We start from the raw sequence: 20,392 nt of genomic DNA on the forward strand, positions 1-20,392 counted from the left end.
ACATTGAATATGAAACGAGACAAGTTAACATTTGAGTAAGACAAAGCTAGAGATGAAGTAAATGCGAAAGAAAGGGAGTTAAATAGGCAAGAAAGACGAGGAGAAGGATTGGAAGATCATGTCCCGACACCTTGACGATGAGCTCCTAATCCAAAATGTTTTTTTGGAGAATTGAAAAACAATCGCGTCATAAGAAGAAGACCTACAAAAGATGAGGAAGTTTCATATACTCCAAAGGTAAAGTAAATAGTACCATGATTGACTTTTTAATGTAAAATTGTGATTTTTTATTAAAATGAATAGTACCGGAAGCTCTTTATTAAAATTCTCAAATAAATATTGTAAATAGTACTTGTCCTCTATCTTTGTGCATTTTAAACAAGCGTTAGTTGTACAAAGGCAAGGATTTTACAAAGTAAATAGTAAAAGTAACTTGTTATTCCACTAACGGGTAACAATGCTATTAATAAATACAAAAATAATCCGTAAACAAACTCTTTCGAGTGTGAAATCGCGCCCGTGGTGTTTGGTGTGTGCTTTCGGGGCATGGGTAACAATGCTCTTAATAAATACAAAAATAATCCGTAAACGAACTCTTTCGAGTGTGAAATCGCGCCCGTGGTGTTTGGTGTGTGCTTTCGGGGCATGTAGGCAATTGCACTGCAAGTCAATCACACATATCGCAAGTGCCTGCAAAGTTGCAATGCATAGTTCATTCGTAGTGCATACACGTGACCCACCAACCATTGGCAAACTTAATTGGACTTTCCATGTCAGATTGTCCGGTTCCCCAGATTTTCCCCCAACCCGCCAATAGTATCCGAATGAGAGGATCCTCATGAAGATCTTCCAATCACAGGTATCTTCATCTTACATTGTACAATTAATTTTTATTAAATACTGTTTGTATTTAATTTTAAATAAAAAATTTATAATAGATTTTGAATGCACAATGTACAAAAAAATGACATAAGTGGAGAATTTTTTGAATTCTCACAAAGAAAATCAAGATAAGATCCTCATTTATAGGAGAGATTTTTCAGTGAAATCAATATACGGGATGATACATCATTCTATAAAAAGACGTGGTGTACCATTCGTGTTCTGATCACAATGAAAAATTCATCCATTCATAGTATCCCGCACATCGAGAAATTTTTAATTGTTACGGGAACACGGGTGGTACACCCCGTGTTTTTATGTAAGTAGTGGAAAATTTCATTTTTTTAAGTTATTAACTTTTTGACACATATATCTCATAATTTATATAATAACATGTAATGTATTATTCTGTATGATGGTCACATTGAAAAATATCTTCCGAGAACGCAGAGAGAAGACAGAAAGAAACTAAAGTGATGATGTGGCACCCTTGACAAGTGAGATGTGGGACCCAGCCTTGACTTGGAAAGGAGAGAGATATTTTGCGTCTGCGATTATGCCAGCCTGCCTTGACTTGGAGAGGAGAGAGATATTTTGGGCATGCAATTCTGCCCTATCTTTGTAGCCCCTGTATTATTGATTATTGATTATTGGTAGCTAGCGCTTCCACTAATCAGAGAAGAGTGTCAGCGTGTCTCTCAGTCTCTCAGTCTCTCTGTCAAGGGTGCATGTGTTTCCCTTAATTTTATTCTTTTTTGGAGACTTGAACGGATCTCCAGGAACTGGTAAAGCGTTTACTTGCTTTAAAAAAAATGCGCTTTTCTTTCTTCTTTCTTCGTCCTTCTTGTTCGCTATGGTCCTCTTCCTCCTGAAACTTCCCAGAAGTTACCCACTTCCTCCTCCCTCAGGACCCTCTCATCATATAATATGATCTTTTGCTTCTGTGGCTGCCCAGACAATCTCAGTTGCTTCTGAGTAGAAGTAGAAATTGGAACAAAGAACAAAGGTAAATCAAATCAAATCAAATCTTTGATTTCGCAACATACACGCACATACATATCGTTTTCTTGTTTGTTTTGGTCTAGTAAGCTTTCTTTTTTTCCCGCAAAGGCAAAGGCAAGGGCAAGGGCAAGGTGGTTCGTTTCCTTTTGTTATCTTTTGTATTTCGATTTCCCTTTGTTTTGCTGCTGCTAAAGAGTAAAAACACGACTTGGATTGCATATTTCATATTTTATTCAGGGTTTGGAGGTTTTTTATGGAAAGTTGGAAACTTTACAGAAAACAGAGAGTTATACTGTTCAATTACATTTAGACTCAACTTCATGGTTTCCACGGATGGCAATTTTTGAAATTATTCTCTGCTTGCCTGAACCCATATTTACCTGGCATCCCAGTTGGGATTTCAGTTCAGTCATACGGATCGTTATGCGATTAGGAAATTATGGGGCTTTCCTCTGCTCCTGATATATGCTTGTGTCATTGATATCAACATGTAGTCAGGGTCAGGTACACAAGTTAGTTTGATTGGTCTTCAGGGCTTAAAGTCTAGAGATGGCATATCGAAGAGGAGGGTTTGAAGGGCAGCCGCAGAGGCGGATTCTGCGCACCCAGACTGCTGGGAGTTTTGGAGAGCCTATGCTGGATAGTGAGGTGGTGCCTTCTTCCCTCGTTGACATTGCTCCTATTCTCCGTGTTGCAAACGAAGTTGAGTCCAGGAATCCAAGAGTTGCCTATCTATGTGAGTTGCACCTTTTTTTTCTCAAGTTGTATGTTTGTATTCTATTATCCGTCTTAACAATCGTGCTTGTTTTGGCTTAGGTATCATTAATTCTGATCAATCAGAGCTCATGAAACCAGTTGGATATTTTGTAGTGTGGACTATATTCCCATAGTAACTGTCGATAATTACACACGATTCAAATGTTAGGTTTTGTCCAGCGTGAAAGGAATACATGATGAATTTGGTTGATACATGTACTACCTTGTTTTTGATTGATGAGGAATCCCTAACCCAGGCAAACCCCAGGTATGCCACCCATTTTGGGGGGTGGGGGGCATACCTCAGTTACATGGACTGTTAACTTGTTCACTAAGCCTTCTCCCTTGGAGTTTATAACCACCTCTTTTTTCTTTAACTTATTGTTTACAGTGCTCAAGGCTATTATTATTTATTGATGAAAAACTTTCAAAACTGGATCCAGTATTGTGTGATACTCAAGTGGTTTAAATGTTGTCTCACACGCTGCAATGCTGTATCCTGCTAGAGAAATTGATTCTGTGTGTGTGTGTGTGTGTGTTTAGGGTAATGTTCTCTTGCTGGATATCTGTCATATTACGTATTGTGTTGCCAAAGTGTCAATTTTAACTACACATTTAAATCACATTCCACCTAATTAGTAGTCTAAATTGACACTATTTATATACATATCTCTTGTTTTTCTAACTGGTGAACCCTCTCAGTCTGTTTTTGCTATTTCCCCCATAAATTTTGTTGATATGACGATGTTTTGATAAACCCAATGGATTTTTTATGTACTTTATTATATGTTTAGGAAACCAATCAATACTAACGTCTATGTTGGAATTAGGTCGGTTCTATGCCTTTGAGAAAGCTCACAGACTAGATCCCACATCTAGTGGACGTGGTGTTCGCCAGTTTAAAACTGCACTTCTTCAGCGTCTAGAAAGGGTAAGCTTTAATTTGCCTTGGTATTTCCAACAACTTCTTGTTTTCATACATGTGATGTGGTCTTTCAAGGGCATAAAAAACAAGTAGGGTTAAAAAAAGAAGAAGAAATATTGAATAAATCATAAATGACAGATTATCGTAAAAAAAAGAATTTAAAACATGAGATGAGGACTGGAAGTTCAAAGTCCACATCGGACATGTTAAGGAATAAGTAGTTTTCTTCTGAAAGCAGTTATTAGTTTCTCGGAAAATATCTGTTTTCTAGTTTTTGCCAAGGATAGTTATTTGGAATTGAGCAGAGATATTACTCATGTCATTTCATTCTTTTCAGGAAAATGAAACAACACTGGCAGGAAGGGCAAAGAGTGATGCTCGGGAAATGCAGAGTTTTTATAGAGATTACTACAAAAAATACATTCAAGCTTTGCAGAATGCTGCTGATAAAGCAGATCGGTCTGTCTCTAGGAGTAAAGAATTGTTCTTTGTTTGATTGAAGAGTTGTTACGTGTTTTACTTTAGGTTCTTAAGCTTCTTTGTCCTTATATAGGGCACAACTTACAAAAGCATACCAAACTGCTGCTGTTTTATTTGAGGTTTTGAAGGCTGTCAATCAGACGGAGGCTGTTGAAGTAGCTGAGGAGGTGATACATAATCTTTTGACCTGTAACTTTTGCATAATACTAATGTTCACTTACACTTGTTTCTTTTGTTGTAAGAATATATCTGTAATTTTTGTAATGTAGATTTTGGAAGCTCATACCAAGGTTGAAGAAAAACAGCAGATATATGTACCTTACAATATTCTTCCTCTTGATCCTGATAGTCAAAATCAGGCGATCATGAGATATCCCGAGGTTTCAACCTGTTCATTTAGTGGAATTTATTTTATTTTATTCATTGGACTACAGGTGATACATTGCCTCTTGTTTTTTGTTGACAGATTCATGCTACTGTTTCTGCACTCCGTAACACCAGGGGTCTACCTTGGCCGAAGGGCCACAAAAAGAAAGTAGATGAAGACATTCTAGACTGGCTTCAGGCCATGTTTGGTTTTCAGGTGAGTGACTATTGACTAATCAAACTGAGTGTCATAAATTACTGAGTTTTTCATATTTCATCAGCATCTATGCTCTGCTCATTAATGTGCAGAAAGATAATGTGGCAAATCAAAGGGAACACTTGATTCTGCTGGTTGCTAATGTGCACATACGGCAATTACCGAAGCCTGATCAACAACCCAAGGTCTTTATCCTTCTCAGTTCTACCTTAGATTTTCACTTTCTGAACTAGTTTTCATCCCCTTCTTACCTTACTCTATATGCCAAATCTTTTTCTGTGTAGTTGGATGACCGCGCTTTAACGGATGTGATGAAGAAGCTTTTCAAAAATTACAAAAAGTGGTGTAAATACCTGGATCGGAAAAGTAGCCTTTGGTGAGGAATCCTATTTGAAAACAGAGTGATTTAGTATAACACTGATGTGTTGTTGTAAATGTTAAGTGGAATAGTGATAGTGTTCTTACAAGCAGCATGAGAATTGCTTTCTTTACTCGGTGCTTATAGTAATCCAATGCAATACTGGGATGTGCTTCTTTCCTTTTGTTTCCATTCTATTAACATACAAACATTGTTTTTAACTGGCAGGTTGCCAACTATTCAGCAGGAAGTACAGCAACGAAAATTGCTATACATGGGTTTATATCTTCTTATATGGGGAGAAGCTGCAAATTTGAGATTCATGCCAGAATGCCTTTGCTATATCTATCATCATGTACGCTTTAAGATGTCTTTGTTACCTTGCTTTATAACATACATATTCGTGCAACGCAATTTAAAAATCTTATACTTTACAATGTCTTGTAGGCTTGTAGCATTGTATTCTTACAAACTATAACATTCTTTTCAATTGGAACGGTGATAAACCTCTAGAAGTTATGTAATCTGTATGTAGGTCATTGAATTATGCTATTTTCATGATATATGTAATTAGAGAGGAAAAACTAGTAAGTTACTATAAGTTCTTACGTTTTATGTTAGCTGCTTGGTTTTTCTGTTAAACAGTTTCATAAGATTCACTGGTTTGGTATTATAGATATGTCAAACCAAATGGCACCGTATGTTCTATAGACTAATGAGTTTCAAACAATATATTTTCAGATTCAAAGTTAATTTATGGGAGAAGTTTGATAATATCATGTTCTGTATTGAATTTATGGATATATTTTGTATAAGTTATATTATTCTTACCATGTAATCATTATTATTCCTGAGCCAAGCCCTAATAATTGGGATAAAGCCTATGTTATGTTTAGCAGTTGTACTTTACCCCTTGCAGATGGCATTTGAATTGTATGGAATGCTAGCTGGGAGTGTTAGTCCATTGACAGGTGAGCACATAAAACCAGCCTATGGTGGTGAAGATGAGGCCTTTTTGTTGAAAGTAGTCACTCCAATATATGATACAATAGCAAAGGTGTTGCTTCTGCTACCTTTACTTGGTTCACTAGAATTTCTGCATCATATCTTGCTAAATTTGTTGTTTGGTCCTTACAGGAGGCTAAAAGGAGCAAAGGAGGAAAATCAAAGCATTCTCAATGGAGAAATTATGACGACTTGAATGAATATTTTTGGTACATTCTTTTCTTTGTTTATGTTGCTTTGACCAATGAAATACTGTACATTACTAAAACATTTTGGTTTGAAATTGTAGGTCAGTTGATTGTTTTAAGCTAGGCTGGCCTATGCGTGCAGATGCTGATTTCTTTTGCCAGCCTATTGACGACATTCAAGGTGATAGAGATGAGGTATGCTGTAATTGTGGATACAAAATATTCATTTTCATTCTCTCCTCGTCGATCATCCCTGGTTTCAGTATATCACTAATCAAACCAGGAAAAACTCAGTTGTGAACCGTAGCAATTTAATCCTAGGTACCTTGTTATTAGAATACTTTGAAATTAGTCTATATAGGAAAACTCAAAAGTTAATAAATGTTTAAGTAGGAATCAGATTAACCAGGTCAAAACACTTTTCTTTTAAAATTACTAAAGCTATTTTCTTTCTCATCATACTCTTTGGTTTTAATGTTTTTCCTTTTTTTTTTTGTAATTTATGATTTCAGAGAAAGAAACCATTTACTGGGGACCGATGGATTGGCAAAGTAAACTTTGTTGAAATACGCTCATTTTGGCACATTTTCAGAAGTTTTGATAGAATGTGGAGCTTTTATATATTGAGTTTACAGGTAATTTTTATTCTACTATCACCTTCTTTCTCTCCTGTCTTTATGTGTATTTTTGTTACCAAACTATGTTTATGTCTGTTTAATCTTAGGACTTATGTGAACAATGTAATTTTCTTTAGGCAATGATCATTGTTGCTTGGAATGGGTCGGGTGACTTAGGTTCCATGTTTGAGGGTGACGTCTTTAAGAAAGTGCTGAGTATCTTCATAACTGCTGCGATATTGAAGCTTGCACAAGGTAAATAAAATCATGTGACTTTACTATTGCTATTGTTGGTTTATTATTTTTGTTTAGTTTATCAAACAATATTCATCCAAATAATTTGAAGCAATAACATAAAATAACTTTACGTGCAAAATCCAAGATGGAAAAACTATGTGACTAAGTAGAGCAGGAAAACCCACAAAAACGAAGAAAAGAAACAAATAAAACACCATACAAGACTTGATTTTAGAGTTTCATAAGACTCATTCAAGGACCTGCATTTTTTTATTAACGGTTTTTTCATCATTTCATTTTCTTTTACAGCTGTTCTTGATTTAATTTTGAGCTGGAAAGCTAGGCAAAGCATGTCAGTCTTTGTCAAGCTAAGATATGTCTTGAAGGCTGTTTCAGCTGCAGCATGGGTCATTGTTTTACCAGTGACTTACGCATTTAGTTGGAAAGATCCTACTGGATTTGCACGGACCATCAAAAGTTGGTTTGGCAATGGTCCAAGTTCAAATTCTTTGTTCATTTTGGCTGTTGTCATCTACTTATCTCCGAACATACTCTCTGGATTGTTGTTTATGTTCCCATTCATTCGCCGGTATCTTGAAAGGTCAAACTTAAAGCTTGTGATGCTCATGATGTGGTGGTCTCAGGTATGTGGATGGACCTTATAAGAAAAATTCTATATATCACTTTGTGGGGACTGAGACAGTAACCACTTGCTTCTGGATATGATACCTCAAATAATTTATTTCCCAGCCATTTAGTTTTTGTTCTCTTATTTTTCCTCTGCATGTTGCCTCCTTATAATACATCATTTGATATCTTGCAGACCCGGCTTTATGTTGGAAGGGGAATGCATGAAAGCTCAATTTCTCTTTTCAAGTAAACATACAGATTTTGATTTGTCTGTTCTTTCTATGGGAACGGCTTATCTTTCATTGTTACTGACTGTTCTTTTTTTTTTTTTTTTTTTTTTTTTTTTTAAATTTTTTAATTTTTATATAGGTATACCCTTTTTTGGGTTCTCCTGCTTGTGTCGAAATTAGCCTTCAGTTACTATGTAGAGGTATTTCTTTAGTCCATCTTCATCTTTTACAAGCATCCCCACTGTCGCTTTAAAAGAAGCATATGATATATGTTACCTTATGTCTTTGTATGTTTAACATTCACTCTGGTGAAATAACATTGACTCTTTCCAATAATTAATGACTTATTTGTTTATTTAGGTAATCGGGGGCACAAAAGTAACCTTTTCTTCATCCCTTGACCATAAATCATTGCCTCAACTTCCCACCATAAATTTTGCCTTTCCATCTTGTTTTTTATCCCATAATTTGTCGAGGAAGGATTTAAAGTCTATTTGGATATCAGAATACCAATGAACTTGAAAGAAGCATAAGCATAAGAAATGAACTTAGCATATCATCGCTGATTTTATTATATGTGATCATTTGGCCAATTTGAGTTTTGTCTATGACGTTTGAATAATAGCAGCCTGTTTGAAAATGCTTCAATATTCTTGTCTTAGTCTTGGGTAAAAGATGAAGACTAGTGTCATATTGGTGGTGGGCAAGACAAAAGTGTTGGATTCTGGGAGGATTGTTGTTGGGAGAACAGCCTTTGAAGTCACTTTTCCTCTGGCTTTTTAAGGTTATCCAGGTTTCATAGTATAGTCAGTGCCAGGCTTGTATTTATTCTTTTGCTTTGGGGAGTTAGGATTTTGGATTCAGAAGAAATTTGAATGAAGTTGAGGTAGACCAATTATCAGCCTTGGCTGCCATTTTAAAATGTCCGTTTGTATGCAAGCACAGAGGATTTGAGGTGCTGGTGTTTGGAATCCTCAGGTGACTCCTCCTGCATGTCTTTGTTCAGATTTTTAGTTGATACTTTCCGTCTACCAGCCTTTAGTCCAGCTAGGGAGATTTAGGAAGCAAAAGGTTCCTACAACAACAACAACAAAGCCTTTTCCCACTAAGTGGGGTCAGCTATATGAATCCTAGAACGCCATTGCGCTCGGTCCTATGTCATGTCTTCCATTAGATCCAAGTACTAGTCTTTTCTTAGAGTCTCTTCCAAAGTCTTCCTAGGTCTTCCTCTACCCCTTCGGCCTATACCTTTGTCCTGCAGTCGCATCTTCTAACCGGAGCGTCCATAGGCCTTCGTTGCACATGTCCAAACCATCGTAACCGATTTTCTCTACTGAGGTGAAAATCTTGGGCTGGCTAGTTAGCTCACAAGTAGTGATTGTGCGATTTGGGTTGGGGTGCCCATTTGGTCTACATGGGTACCCATGAGTTGTTAGTTATGTTTTAATGTCTTAATGATGATGAGTGGTGATGAGTAGTGTTAATTGGGGTGGTGATGGTGATGATGGAGTATATCCATGGGTACCCTGCCATCCCTACTCACACTAGGGTTAATACATGTGAGTTGCTTCTAAAAAGGAGACCTAATTGTTGTCTCTCTCGTAGTTTGTGTAGCATATGAGAACATCTTTTTGTTCATTGTCCAGTAGCTCTTTGTTTGTGGTATTTATTCAGGGATGCTGAAGTGTGTTGGGTAATAATATCAAATGGGTGCCATTTTGGGTAGAGAGGAAAGAAGACAAGAGTTTATGGGGTTTATGCAGGATGACTATTTGTGGACGATTTGGATGGACAGGAACATGAGGAATTTTAACAATTATAAGGGGGTGGTGGTAGGGGTGGAAGAGCTTTGGGAGAGGGTGAGGTTTCTATCTTCAATTTGGGAAACCGTTTGTTCACAATTCAGGGATCATTTTCTTCCACTATTTTGCTAGATTGGAAGGCAGCTATAGGATAATTTCTTTGTTGAAACTTATGTAGATGCCTTTTCGTGTGGTCATTTTTTTTTTGGGTTCATGGTCGACTCCTTTTGAGTTTTTCTATTTTATTTTCTGTTGATAAATTTATTTCCCCTGATGAAAAATTGGTTGAATAATATCATTTCTTTTTCGTCGTTACAGATTAGGCCTCTTGTAAAACCAACTAAAGCTATAATGAAGGTTCACGTAAAGACCTACCAATGGCATGAGTTCTTCCCTCAAGGTAAATGCATGAGTGATATAAACTTCCTTGTACTATACAGATGGTTTATGATGACATTATTTGAACCTTTTCAGCCAAGAATAACATTGGTGTGGTGATTGCGCTATGGGCTCCCATTGTTCTTGTATGTTACTCTTCATCACATTTTCACATCAGTGTCTATCATTCCCTTGGTTGTGTTCATTTATTCTAATTTTCTCTGCAGGTCTACTTTATGGATACTCAAATTTGGTATGCCATATTTTCCACACTATTCGGAGGTATATATGGTGCATTTCGCCGTCTCGGAGAGGTTGGTGGAGAATTATATTTTATATAAATCCTATTCATTATATTAGATTACATATTGATGAAGCTCAATAAGTCCAGTGTTCTATAGCCCAACCATCTTTATCTATCACTTTAGGGGATTTCATTTGAAATGGAAAAAGAACCTGGATAGTTAGAATGACTTGCTTTTGAGTCATGGTGAATCTACAATGGACTCTCAATGCCTCCATTGGGGGTTTGTTTAAAAGTACTCCAGGTTTATGTACACTTTTTAACTTTTCCCAGTATGATTTCTTAGGATATAAATTGGAGATATATTAATTGTGTGAGGTTCTTGCCATTTGACAAGAAGAAAACTTCGCTTTCTGCAAAATAGGGCGTATGATCCGCAGTTAGTTTCAGTACCAGCATTTTCAATAGAATATCTTGTACATTGTAGTTCCATTTTCTCTTATTCTTTTTTATATTGTGGCGATAAATTAAATCTTCAGATTTTAGTTTTTTCTTTTTCAATTGAAGACTGGCTCTTTAATTGTTGTAGTCCCGCGTAAACCTATGCATCTGTGTTTATAGGTCTAAAGTAGATGATTCGGATTATGGAACTATTTTTTCCAAAAGAAAACTTGCGTTCCGTCCTTCTCTGGAACATGGTTAAAAGCACGAAATACTTTCTTTTTCTTTAATAATTTATTTGCTAAATTGAATTTAGCATGAATTTGTCTATAAACTCTTGACTAAGAAGTACAATATGGTCATCTGCTTCATGCTTTTTTTGGGGGCTTTAATTGTAGGTTTTTGGGACTTAAAAAACCTTACCAGATGTTTCTCTTTCTTTCAGATTCGAACGCTGGGAATGTTGCGGTCTCGATTTGAATCACTGCCAGGTGCTTTTAATAATTTTTTGATTCCAGTGGAAAGGAATGAGCAGACTAAAAAGAAGGGAATACTAAAAGCCACTTTCTCTCGCAAGTTTGATAAGGTTTGATCACTGTTCTGCATTAGAAGCCACCAATATTGATAATGATCTTCAATACAGAAATTGGTGCCTTTCTCTGTTGATCTCTGAAAGAACATTTGAGTCATTGTATCTTTTCTGGCTGCTTCAGAACCCATCTAGTAAAGAAAAGGAAGCAGCAAAGTTTGCACAGATGTGGAACGAAATAATTAGCAGTTTCAGAGAAGAGGATCTGATTAGTGATAGGTAAATAATGTGCCACGTAAGGAACTGCGTTCTTTAATTTGGAATGAACGTTGAATTCCAATCTTTTACTCTTTGGATAAAACAGTTGGAGTTAGAATACTTATTTGTTTTGCAGGGAAATGAACTTGTTGCTCGTTCCATATGGGGCTGACCCAGATTTAGTCGACCTAATCCAGTGGCCTCCTTTTCTGCTTGCTAGCAAGGTCTATCTTATTATGAAATTTTTTTCCACTAGTCTTACCAAGACCAATAAATGTACTCACTTCGCAGTAATTCTATAGATCCCGATAGCACTGGACATGGCAAAAGACAGCAAAGATAAAGACCGTGAGCTGAAAAAGAGAATGAGTACTGACAATTATATGCGCTGTGCTATTCACGAATGCTATCTCTCGTTTAGAAGTATTATTAACTTTTTGGTCCTTGGAGATCGTGAAAAGAAGTGAGTAAAATATTAGTTGAATTAGAACTGAAATAGTAGAAAAGTTAACTTCATCTGCCAGATTTTGTTATCTTCCTGATGTTTCCTTTGTCCAGGGATATAAATGACATCTTCGCCATAGTTGACGATCATATTGAAAAGGGAAACCTGACAACAGAGTTCAATATGAGTGCTCTTCCAAGTCTCCATGAACAATTTGTCAAGTTAATTGAATATCTGGTATTCTTCTTTGACAATAAACTCTCATATATCTGTTGATTAACCTAGGTAGTAGCTAGTCCCAACCATATCTTTCTGATGAATACAGATGGAAAACAAAAAGGAGGACAAGGACCAGGTTGTAATTGTCTTGCTTAACATGTTAGAGGTTGTGACAAGAGACATAATGGAGGATGAAAGTCCCAAGTAAATGAGTTCTATCCCAATATCTCGAATAATGTAAATATTTTGATATTCCTCTCAATCCTCCTTTATATTTCTTTTTCATGCAGCTTGCTAGATTCGAGTCATGGATCATATGGAAAAGATGAGGGAATGATACCCCTTGATCAACGGGATACATATTTTGGTGCACTGAGGTTCCCAGTCCCAGTGACCGCAAAAACAGGAGCTTGGAAAGAAAAGGTAATGTTTCCTTGAGAAAATTATGATTTCAGTGCTGTTTGTAGGATTAGCTGCAGACACCTTGTCGTGGCCCAGGATATTCATGCTATTTATGTATATAGGACGAGCCCTTCTAGTGCAGGCCTTTCCTATCTGGTTTCTCAGTCTGAAGTTTTTTTGTTCATATCTTTCTTATTTTCATATCTTTTCTCTCTCCTAATTGAGTCCATCATCTTCTGCAGATCAGAAGGCTACATCTATTACTTACAGAGAAAGAGTCTGCTATGGATGTCCCATCCAACTTGGAAGCAAGAAGGCGCATTTCTTTCTTCTCCAACTCGTTGTTTATGGACATGCCTCCTGCACCCAAAGTTCGAAATATGCTTTCCTTCTCGTATGTTCTCTTCAATTTAGACTTTCTTTCATTATTATTTCATTTTTACTTTCACAGGTGACCAGTAGTGTCAATTATTGTCATGCCCTTGACATAGGATAATTTTTCTTTATTATTTTCTCAAGCTGAGGCTGTAATTATCAGCGAGGTGTTGACACAGGATATGAGAAGTGGATAACTTTTTGTACTAAACCAGTCCGAACAACTAAACCGTTTGCGGAAGCGTAGAAAACTCATAGATTTAGCATCTTCACTACACCATTGTGTGACAGTTCAGACAAGAATAGAAATTACCAAATTGAACTGCAATTGACTTATCTTCACAATACTCAGTTTCAAGTAAATTGTGAGGTGGAGTAACACTAAAGTTCTCCAATGACCATGTATGCACTAAGATATGCGTCATATAATGTGTATAAAATACTGTTAGCTAATCAGAATAAACACCGCTCAATCGATTTTCATCTTACACGATTGCATATAATCTTTCAAGTGCAATAATCTAATAAGTTTGGGAGATATCTTTTCTTTCAACCACTTCATAGTATTGATAAGTTGTAAAAAAATAGTATGGCAGATCACTTTATCCTTTTTGGGGAGTAAATTATTTTGGTAGCTATATATTGCCTGATGGTTTTGATTACTTCGTAGGGTTTTGACACCATACTATTCAGAAGAAGTTCTTTTCTCCAAAAAACATCTGGAATGGCAGAACGAAGATGGTGTCTCTATCCTTTTCTACTTGCAGAAGATCTTTCCAGGTTAGTTGTTTTCTGTTTATTGTTTTGCCTTTCGTCTCAATTTCTTCTTTTATATTTATCGATCCATGATTGGTTACAGATGAATGGACTAACTTTCTTGAGCGGGTCAAGTGTGAAAATGAAGAAGAACTCACAGAAAACGATGAATTGGAAGAGAAACTCCGTCTATGGGCATCCTATCGAGGCCAAACCTTGACCAAAACTGGTATAAGAAAAACGCAGATCTCTCTCCCTCTCTCTTTGAAACTTGATTGATGTGTTATTTTACATTTATACGATTTGAGTTGTCTTCAACTATTCTTTCAATTAAGTACGAGGTATGATGTATTACCGGAAAGCTTTGGAACTTCAGGCCTTCCTTGATATGGCAAAAGATGAAGGTAATCAACTTTAGTTTGTATTGTAAATTTGTAATTACCAATTACCATACCTCTTGTTCAGTTAAGTTTTGAAATGCTGATTTCAAAATTTCCTCATTATTAGAGCTAATGGAAGGCTATAAGGCTGCTGAATCAACTATTGAGGAACGCTCAAAAGCCGAAGGGTCACTTTTGGCACAATGTCAGGCAGTGGTTGATATGAAATTCTCATATGTTGTGTCCTGCCAACAATATGGAATTCACAAGCGATCTGGAGATGCTCGTTCCAAGGACATTTTGAAACTTATGGCAACGTATGTTCTTTAGTATCTAGTTAATTAGTTTTTTATGTCTGTGAAATGCATACTGAATTGCTAATAGTGTAGTCTAATAGATTAAGCAAACATCAAGTTTTTGTGCGAATTAGTTATATTATGCCAGGCCTTTTTACCCAAGGTCAAAGCTTTAAGTGGTTTACAAATTTAAAAAGAAGGTCCTAACTATTTTACAAGAAAAATATTATTTGAGGGTAAAATTGTTAGTGGACGCATAACTAATAGAACAAAAGAAAAAATGGAATATATTTGTATCCTGTTATTTGATAAAATTTGTTGGTTACTATGGTCGATAAAGTTTCAGCAGTTACTGTATGGTTAACGTCCTCAGGTCCTACTTTTGCTCCTCCTAATTGCTTGGAAAGAGAATGTTGTGTTTTAATTTTCAATGTGATGACATTCTAAGTTAAAACTTAAAATACACTTTTCTGTCACAAAAGCACAAGGTGGTGTTTGTAGAGTTTTGTTACTTATAGAAGCAGTCATGATTTATGTCGCTTAATTTTCCCTCTTGCAGTTATCCGTCTCTTCGAGTAGCTTACATTGATGAGGTAGAGAAAACTAGTGAAGATAAGTCCAAAAAGAATGTTTGGAAGGTCTACTATTCGGCTCTTGTAAAGGCGGCTCCTCCAACTAAGTCAGTTGATTCTTCTGATCCAGTTCAAAGGCTGGACCAGGTAAAATTTGAATAATATTCAATATTGGATAGTGGCAGTACTTAAATGAGACCTTTGTGGCAGAGCCTCATAGACCTGTAAGAGATTCATGGCGGTCTCCTTCTATTAATTTTTGTTTTAAGCAAATTCAGCTTAGGGAACTCTAACACGGCAACACATTTTCTCCCATTAACAATGCTTTATAATGTATTACCTAATCTTCTTTTACAGGATATTTATCGGATAAAGCTTCCTGGACCTGCAATATTGGGAGGGGGAAAGCCAGAAAATCAAAACCACGCCATCATTTTCACACGTGGAGAAGGCTTGCAAACCATAGATATGAACCAGGTACACACATGCGCACAAAAAAGATCATATGTACATGCTTTGTGTTGAAGATAGAGAATGAGAAGGGTTTAGTTAAACTATACTTCTCCAATATTGAGGGTAGCTGTAAAAGGGATCAGAAAATGTAAAGTACAAATTGCATCAAATCAGACTTTTCTAGAATATTATATCAATCCTGGTAACTTCCTATAATTGAGTTAATCTTGTTTAACTAAGCTAAAACTTCTTCCTCTTTTTGTGTGCGTGATAGAACGAATATACTATTTGTTAACATAAAGTAGAGTAAAAATGATGGCCTACTGGGGTCATAGAGAGGAAGGGGAAATGAAAGATGTGGATGAAATAGAGCCACAAGGTGTGGATGAATTTTGTTATTGCAGGGACTTGGACATTGTAAGTGGTTTCAAGATTCTTTTACCTGTTTCAATCCTCACGTTTATAGTAGCTAGAACTTCTTTGTGTGAAGTCACTAGGTTTTTTTCGGGAAAGAAAGTTTGATAACGAGATAGACAGTCACACTGAAATAGGGCATTGACCTTGTTTGCTGTATAGGTATGAACTCTGTCTGCTTGAACTTCTTGGAAACTCAGTGTCCTAACCTAACGACATTGTTGTATCTATCTAACAGGATAATTACTTGGAAGAAGCATTCAAAATGAGGAACTTACTGCAAGAATTTCTTGAGAAGCATGATGGTGTTAGATTTCCGACAATACTTGGACTTAGGGAGCATATTTTCACTGGCAGGTATATGCTGTGTTGTAGCTCTGGAGCAGGATTTCCAATGCAACAATAATTAAAAATCCATAGATTGTTTGATCTTTGGTGCGTGTGCGTGTGGCTTAGCATCCCTTCTGTTAATTTTGCAGTGTTTCATCTCTTGCATGGTTTATGTCAAATCAAGAGACTTGTTTTGTAACTATTGGGCAGAGATTGCTGGCTAACCCTCTGAGGTAAGAGTATTGAATTTGGATTAGTTTCTGTTTTCAAAATTTCTGGTATACTATTTGAAAATGTAAACTTTATTCCGCATCCAAATGAGATTTAGATGTCATAATGTGCTACCTGTTTGTTCGATATAAGTCTCATACCAACTGTGATTTTATGCACACTGCATGCTTTTCATATCCAACATGCATTCAAATTCTTATTAGTTAATTTGTACGAGGTCGCGGACTAGATTTGTTTACTTTTTTGGTTTAATAAGAATGGTTATATTTATTTTCAGTCAAAAGTACAACATGGATTTTTTTTCATGATTATTCCTGCTTTATTGTTTTTGTTGAATTTAGTCCACTCTCAGCAGGTTAAAATATGTGAGGGTGTGAAGAACATCCCACATCGGAAAGTTAAGAAACCTTGCATGGGTTTATAAGGAATTGGGATACTCCACCCATTGCCAATTGTTTTCGGGTGGAACCTCAACTTCCTTCTTGGTATCAATGCCAAGTTTTTTTTCGCTTGTGATGCTCAACTGCCGCATGTGCTCCATCTCACCTAATTAAATTTGATGTGTTAGGCTAGAAATTTCTCCACGCATGATGGGGCATGTGAGGATGTGAAGGCCCATCGGAAAGCTAAGAAGCCTTGGGCAGCTTAGGAGTTGGCCTGCTAACCCCTCCCCACCACACACACACACACACACACACACACACACAAAACTGGGCCACATTACTGAATGTGTAAACCAAAGTTCACTTGTAACATTACTAGTTACCTTGTTTGAACAACCAAGTTATTAAAACATAAGGGAAACATGGAGAAACTTATGTTTTGTAATGATCAATTACTAATTCATGTTTTCTATTAAACTCATAACCTAATATTAGTTGGATTTTATTTTATTTTTTGAGGTAAAATATTAGTTGGAATTAAGTGTACGCAAAAAATTGATATAGAGATTGATTTTGTGAACTACGCAAGTGTATGATGTTAGATATTGTTTATTTTTGTTGTGCTTTTCTTGAAGTTTTTCCAGAAACACAATTCACACCTTTTCAGCTACCATATGTTTTCTTGTCTAGTTGAAGTCTGCTGACTCCATAATTGTTGTTGCTCGTTCAGAGTTAGATTCCACTATGGTCACCCAGATGTATTTGATCGACTGTTTCATCTGACTAGAGGAGGTGTCAGCAAAGCTTCCAAAGTCATCAACTTAAGCGAGGACATATTTGCAGGCATTCTTATTGCTTTGTTTAAGACTCCCCCGCCCCAAAGAATGACAGTGAACCAATTTAACATATTTGTTATCTGCAGGTTTCAATTCTACATTACGCGAAGGTAGTGTCACTCATCATGAATATATACAAGTAGGGAAAGGACGAGATGTCGGCCTCAACCAGATCTCAATTTTTGAGGCAAAAATAGCTAATGGGAATGGCGAACAGACACTGAGTCGTGACATCTATAGGCTTGGGCATCGATTTGATTTCTTTAGAATGTTATCCTGCTATGTCACCACAATTGGTTTCTATTTCAGCACTTTAGTACGTACCTGTCTACCTCTTTCTTCAATTAATAATGTAATCTCCCTTTCCCGTTATCTCAAATGTTTTATTTCTGGTTTGACAGTTGACTGTGCTTACGGTCTATGTGTTTCTCTACGGTCGCCTTTATCTTGTTGTCAGCGGACTTGAAAAACAGTTGAGTACTCAGCGAGGTATTCGAAACAATAAGCCTCTTCAAGTAGCTCTTGCTTCTCAGTCTCTTGTGCAAATTGGATTTTTGATGGCCTTGCCTATGGTTATGGAAATTGGTTTGGAAAAGGGGTTCCGCACTGCACTTAGCGATTTTGTATTGATGCAATTACAATTGGCCCCGGTGTTTTTCACATTTTCTCTTGGTACAAAGACCCACTATTATGGAAAGACTTTGCTTCATGGAGGTGCAGAATACAGAGGAACGGGTCGTAGCTTTGTAGTGTTCCATGCCAAATTTGCTGATAACTATAGACTCTACTCTAGAAGTCACTTTGTCAAGGGCATTGAGTTACTGATTCTGCTTGTTGTGTACCACCTATTTGGTCGTTCATATAAAAGTGGAGTTGTATATATCCTCATTACAATACAGATATGGTTCATGGTTGGAACATGGCTTTTTGCTCCTTTCCTCTTCAATCCATCAGGGTTTGAGTGGCAAAAGATCGTCGATGACTGGACAGATTGGAAAAAGTGGATAAACAATCATGGAGGGATCGGTGTATCACCTGAAAAAAGTTGGGAATCCTGGTGGGAAAAAGAACATGAGCATCTTCTTTACTCTGGGGTGCGTGGTATCGTTGTTGAGATATTATTAGCATTGCGCTTTTTCATTTACCAGTATGGGCTTGTTTATCACCTTAACATCACAGACAACAAAAGTTTCCTGGTATATCATTTCTTGACCTTTATATATGCATTCCCAATAACTGTTTTATTCATAATACGGGTATATTAATTTACTTTTCACTGCACGTGCAGGTATATGGTGTTTCGTGGCTTGTTATCATTCTGATTTTGTGTCTGATGAAGGTGTGTAGTAAAATTTCTGGACTCCTAACATATATCTTGAAGCGAAGCCGTATTTCCTTGTTTATAGATTTATATTTATTGCAGCATTGTATGATGTCAGTCATGAGTTGTTTTAGGGGCAGAACTTACCATATAGAGAAGCTTTCTTCTTTATTGCACTGAGAAGAAACTGAGGCTTTTTGCATTTGCTTTGGGTTTGAAAATTCAAAATCTGTCTTTTGAGAAGTTAAGGAAATATTTTCTGTCAATACCAACAGAAAAATGGTTCACATGTTTGCTTCCGTGTACTTTCAGAGAAAAAGTTCAGTTGACTTTTTTTTGTACTTTCAAATACAGCATTAAACAACAGAACTTTTTTTAACCGAGTTCGTGGATTGGAGCATGAAGTTTTGCTGGAAAATTATTTCTTCTGCCTACCAGTGCACGTACTTTAGAGATTTTTATACGTGAAAAATTTAGACAAACGCTTATTTAAATAAAGATTCTTGGTGTTAACGTACTGTTCGTAGAAGCCAAATGCTTATACAGGGATTATGAGTGAATATAGTGGTGTACGTTATGTTAAAAATTGCATATTTGCATGAAGGAAAAATATGCTTGGGTTTTACTAACTGTTTTGTTTGGGCATACTGATAATGATAAGTAAATTTGTTTGCCTCTTGGATTTTATTTTCAGGCTGTGTCTGCTGGAAGGCGACGATTAAGTGCAGATTATCAGCTTTTGTTTCGACTGGTTAAGGGATTTATATTTATTACATTTTTAGCTATATTCGTTACCTTAATAGTGCTCCCTCATATGACGCTTCGGGATGTCGTAGTGTGCATTCTTGCCTTCATGCCAACTGGTTGGGGATTGCTTTTGGTCAGTAAATTGTTTTCATCAGTTTCTGTCTACTCTTTTGCAAATTTATTCTCTCCTGTTTTCTTTAAATAATTCCATATTTTGTGGTTTTGTTTTTACAGATTGCGCAAGCTTGTAAGCCGGTAATTAAACGAGCAGGGTTTTGGGAATCAGTTCAAACACTTGCTCGTGGTTATGAAATAATCATGGGGTTGCTTCTTTTTACCCCGGTTGCATTCTTGGCTTGGTTTCCGTTTGTTTCCGAATTCCAGACGCGAATGCTTTTCAACCAAGCATTCAGTAGAGGTTTACAGATCTCGCGTATTCTTGGAGGACAAAAGAAGGGCCCTCACTCCTCCAACAATAATGAATAGTCGATCCTGATTCCCAAGGGATGGCCTTATTTATCTCTCATTGTAATTAGCACCATTGCTTGCTTAAATAGATGACTCGCTCTTTATAATTTTGTTTTCTTGGAAACATTAGAATAAATACACAGGTAAATGTATAATTATTAAGGTTTGAAGCTTGACAATGTTTATTTGTAATAGAAAAAGAAATCATTTAATAAAATA

At 36.5% G+C, this 20,392-nt stretch overlaps 1 protein-coding gene across 2 annotated transcripts; it reads left to right on the top strand.

The window, feature by feature from the left end:
• Positions 1 to 1,527: 1,527 nt before the first annotated feature.
• LOC137733460 (callose synthase 1) lies at positions 1,528 to 20,392 on the top strand. Of its 2 annotated transcripts, none has more exons than XM_068472612.1 (43): positions 1,528 to 1,888; positions 2,379 to 2,620; positions 3,471 to 3,571; positions 3,903 to 4,024; positions 4,119 to 4,212; positions 4,315 to 4,425; positions 4,512 to 4,628; positions 4,721 to 4,813; positions 4,913 to 5,004; positions 5,215 to 5,341; positions 5,906 to 6,043; positions 6,124 to 6,200; positions 6,281 to 6,374; positions 6,692 to 6,814; positions 6,934 to 7,051; positions 7,343 to 7,677; positions 7,857 to 7,909; positions 8,033 to 8,093; positions 10,014 to 10,095; positions 10,170 to 10,219; positions 10,301 to 10,387; positions 11,204 to 11,344; positions 11,472 to 11,566; positions 11,682 to 11,769; positions 11,848 to 12,008; positions 12,104 to 12,227; positions 12,316 to 12,413; positions 12,500 to 12,632; positions 12,854 to 13,005; positions 13,657 to 13,766; positions 13,846 to 13,971; positions 14,078 to 14,146; positions 14,250 to 14,439; positions 14,978 to 15,137; positions 15,348 to 15,467; positions 16,096 to 16,214; positions 16,337 to 16,420; positions 17,532 to 17,644; positions 17,724 to 17,953; positions 18,039 to 18,833; positions 18,926 to 18,976; positions 19,653 to 19,838; positions 19,940 to 20,392. In XM_068472612.1, exons 2-43 carry the CDS (start codon positions 2,434 to 2,436, stop codon positions 20,189 to 20,191), a joined length of 5,859 nt encoding a protein of 1,952 aa, XP_068328713.1. In that variant the 5' UTR covers positions 1,528 to 1,888; positions 2,379 to 2,433; the 3' UTR covers positions 20,192 to 20,392. The 2 variants fall into 2 exon arrangements, with proteins under 2 accessions (XP_068328713.1, XP_068328714.1); XM_068472613.1 differs by having other exon boundaries at positions 2,418 to 2,620.

The sequence above is a fragment of the Pyrus communis genome, chromosome 5, assembly GCF_963583255.1.
Source record: "Pyrus communis chromosome 5, drPyrComm1.1, whole genome shotgun sequence".
NCBI lineage: Eukaryota > Viridiplantae > Streptophyta > Magnoliopsida > Rosales > Rosaceae > Pyrus > Pyrus communis.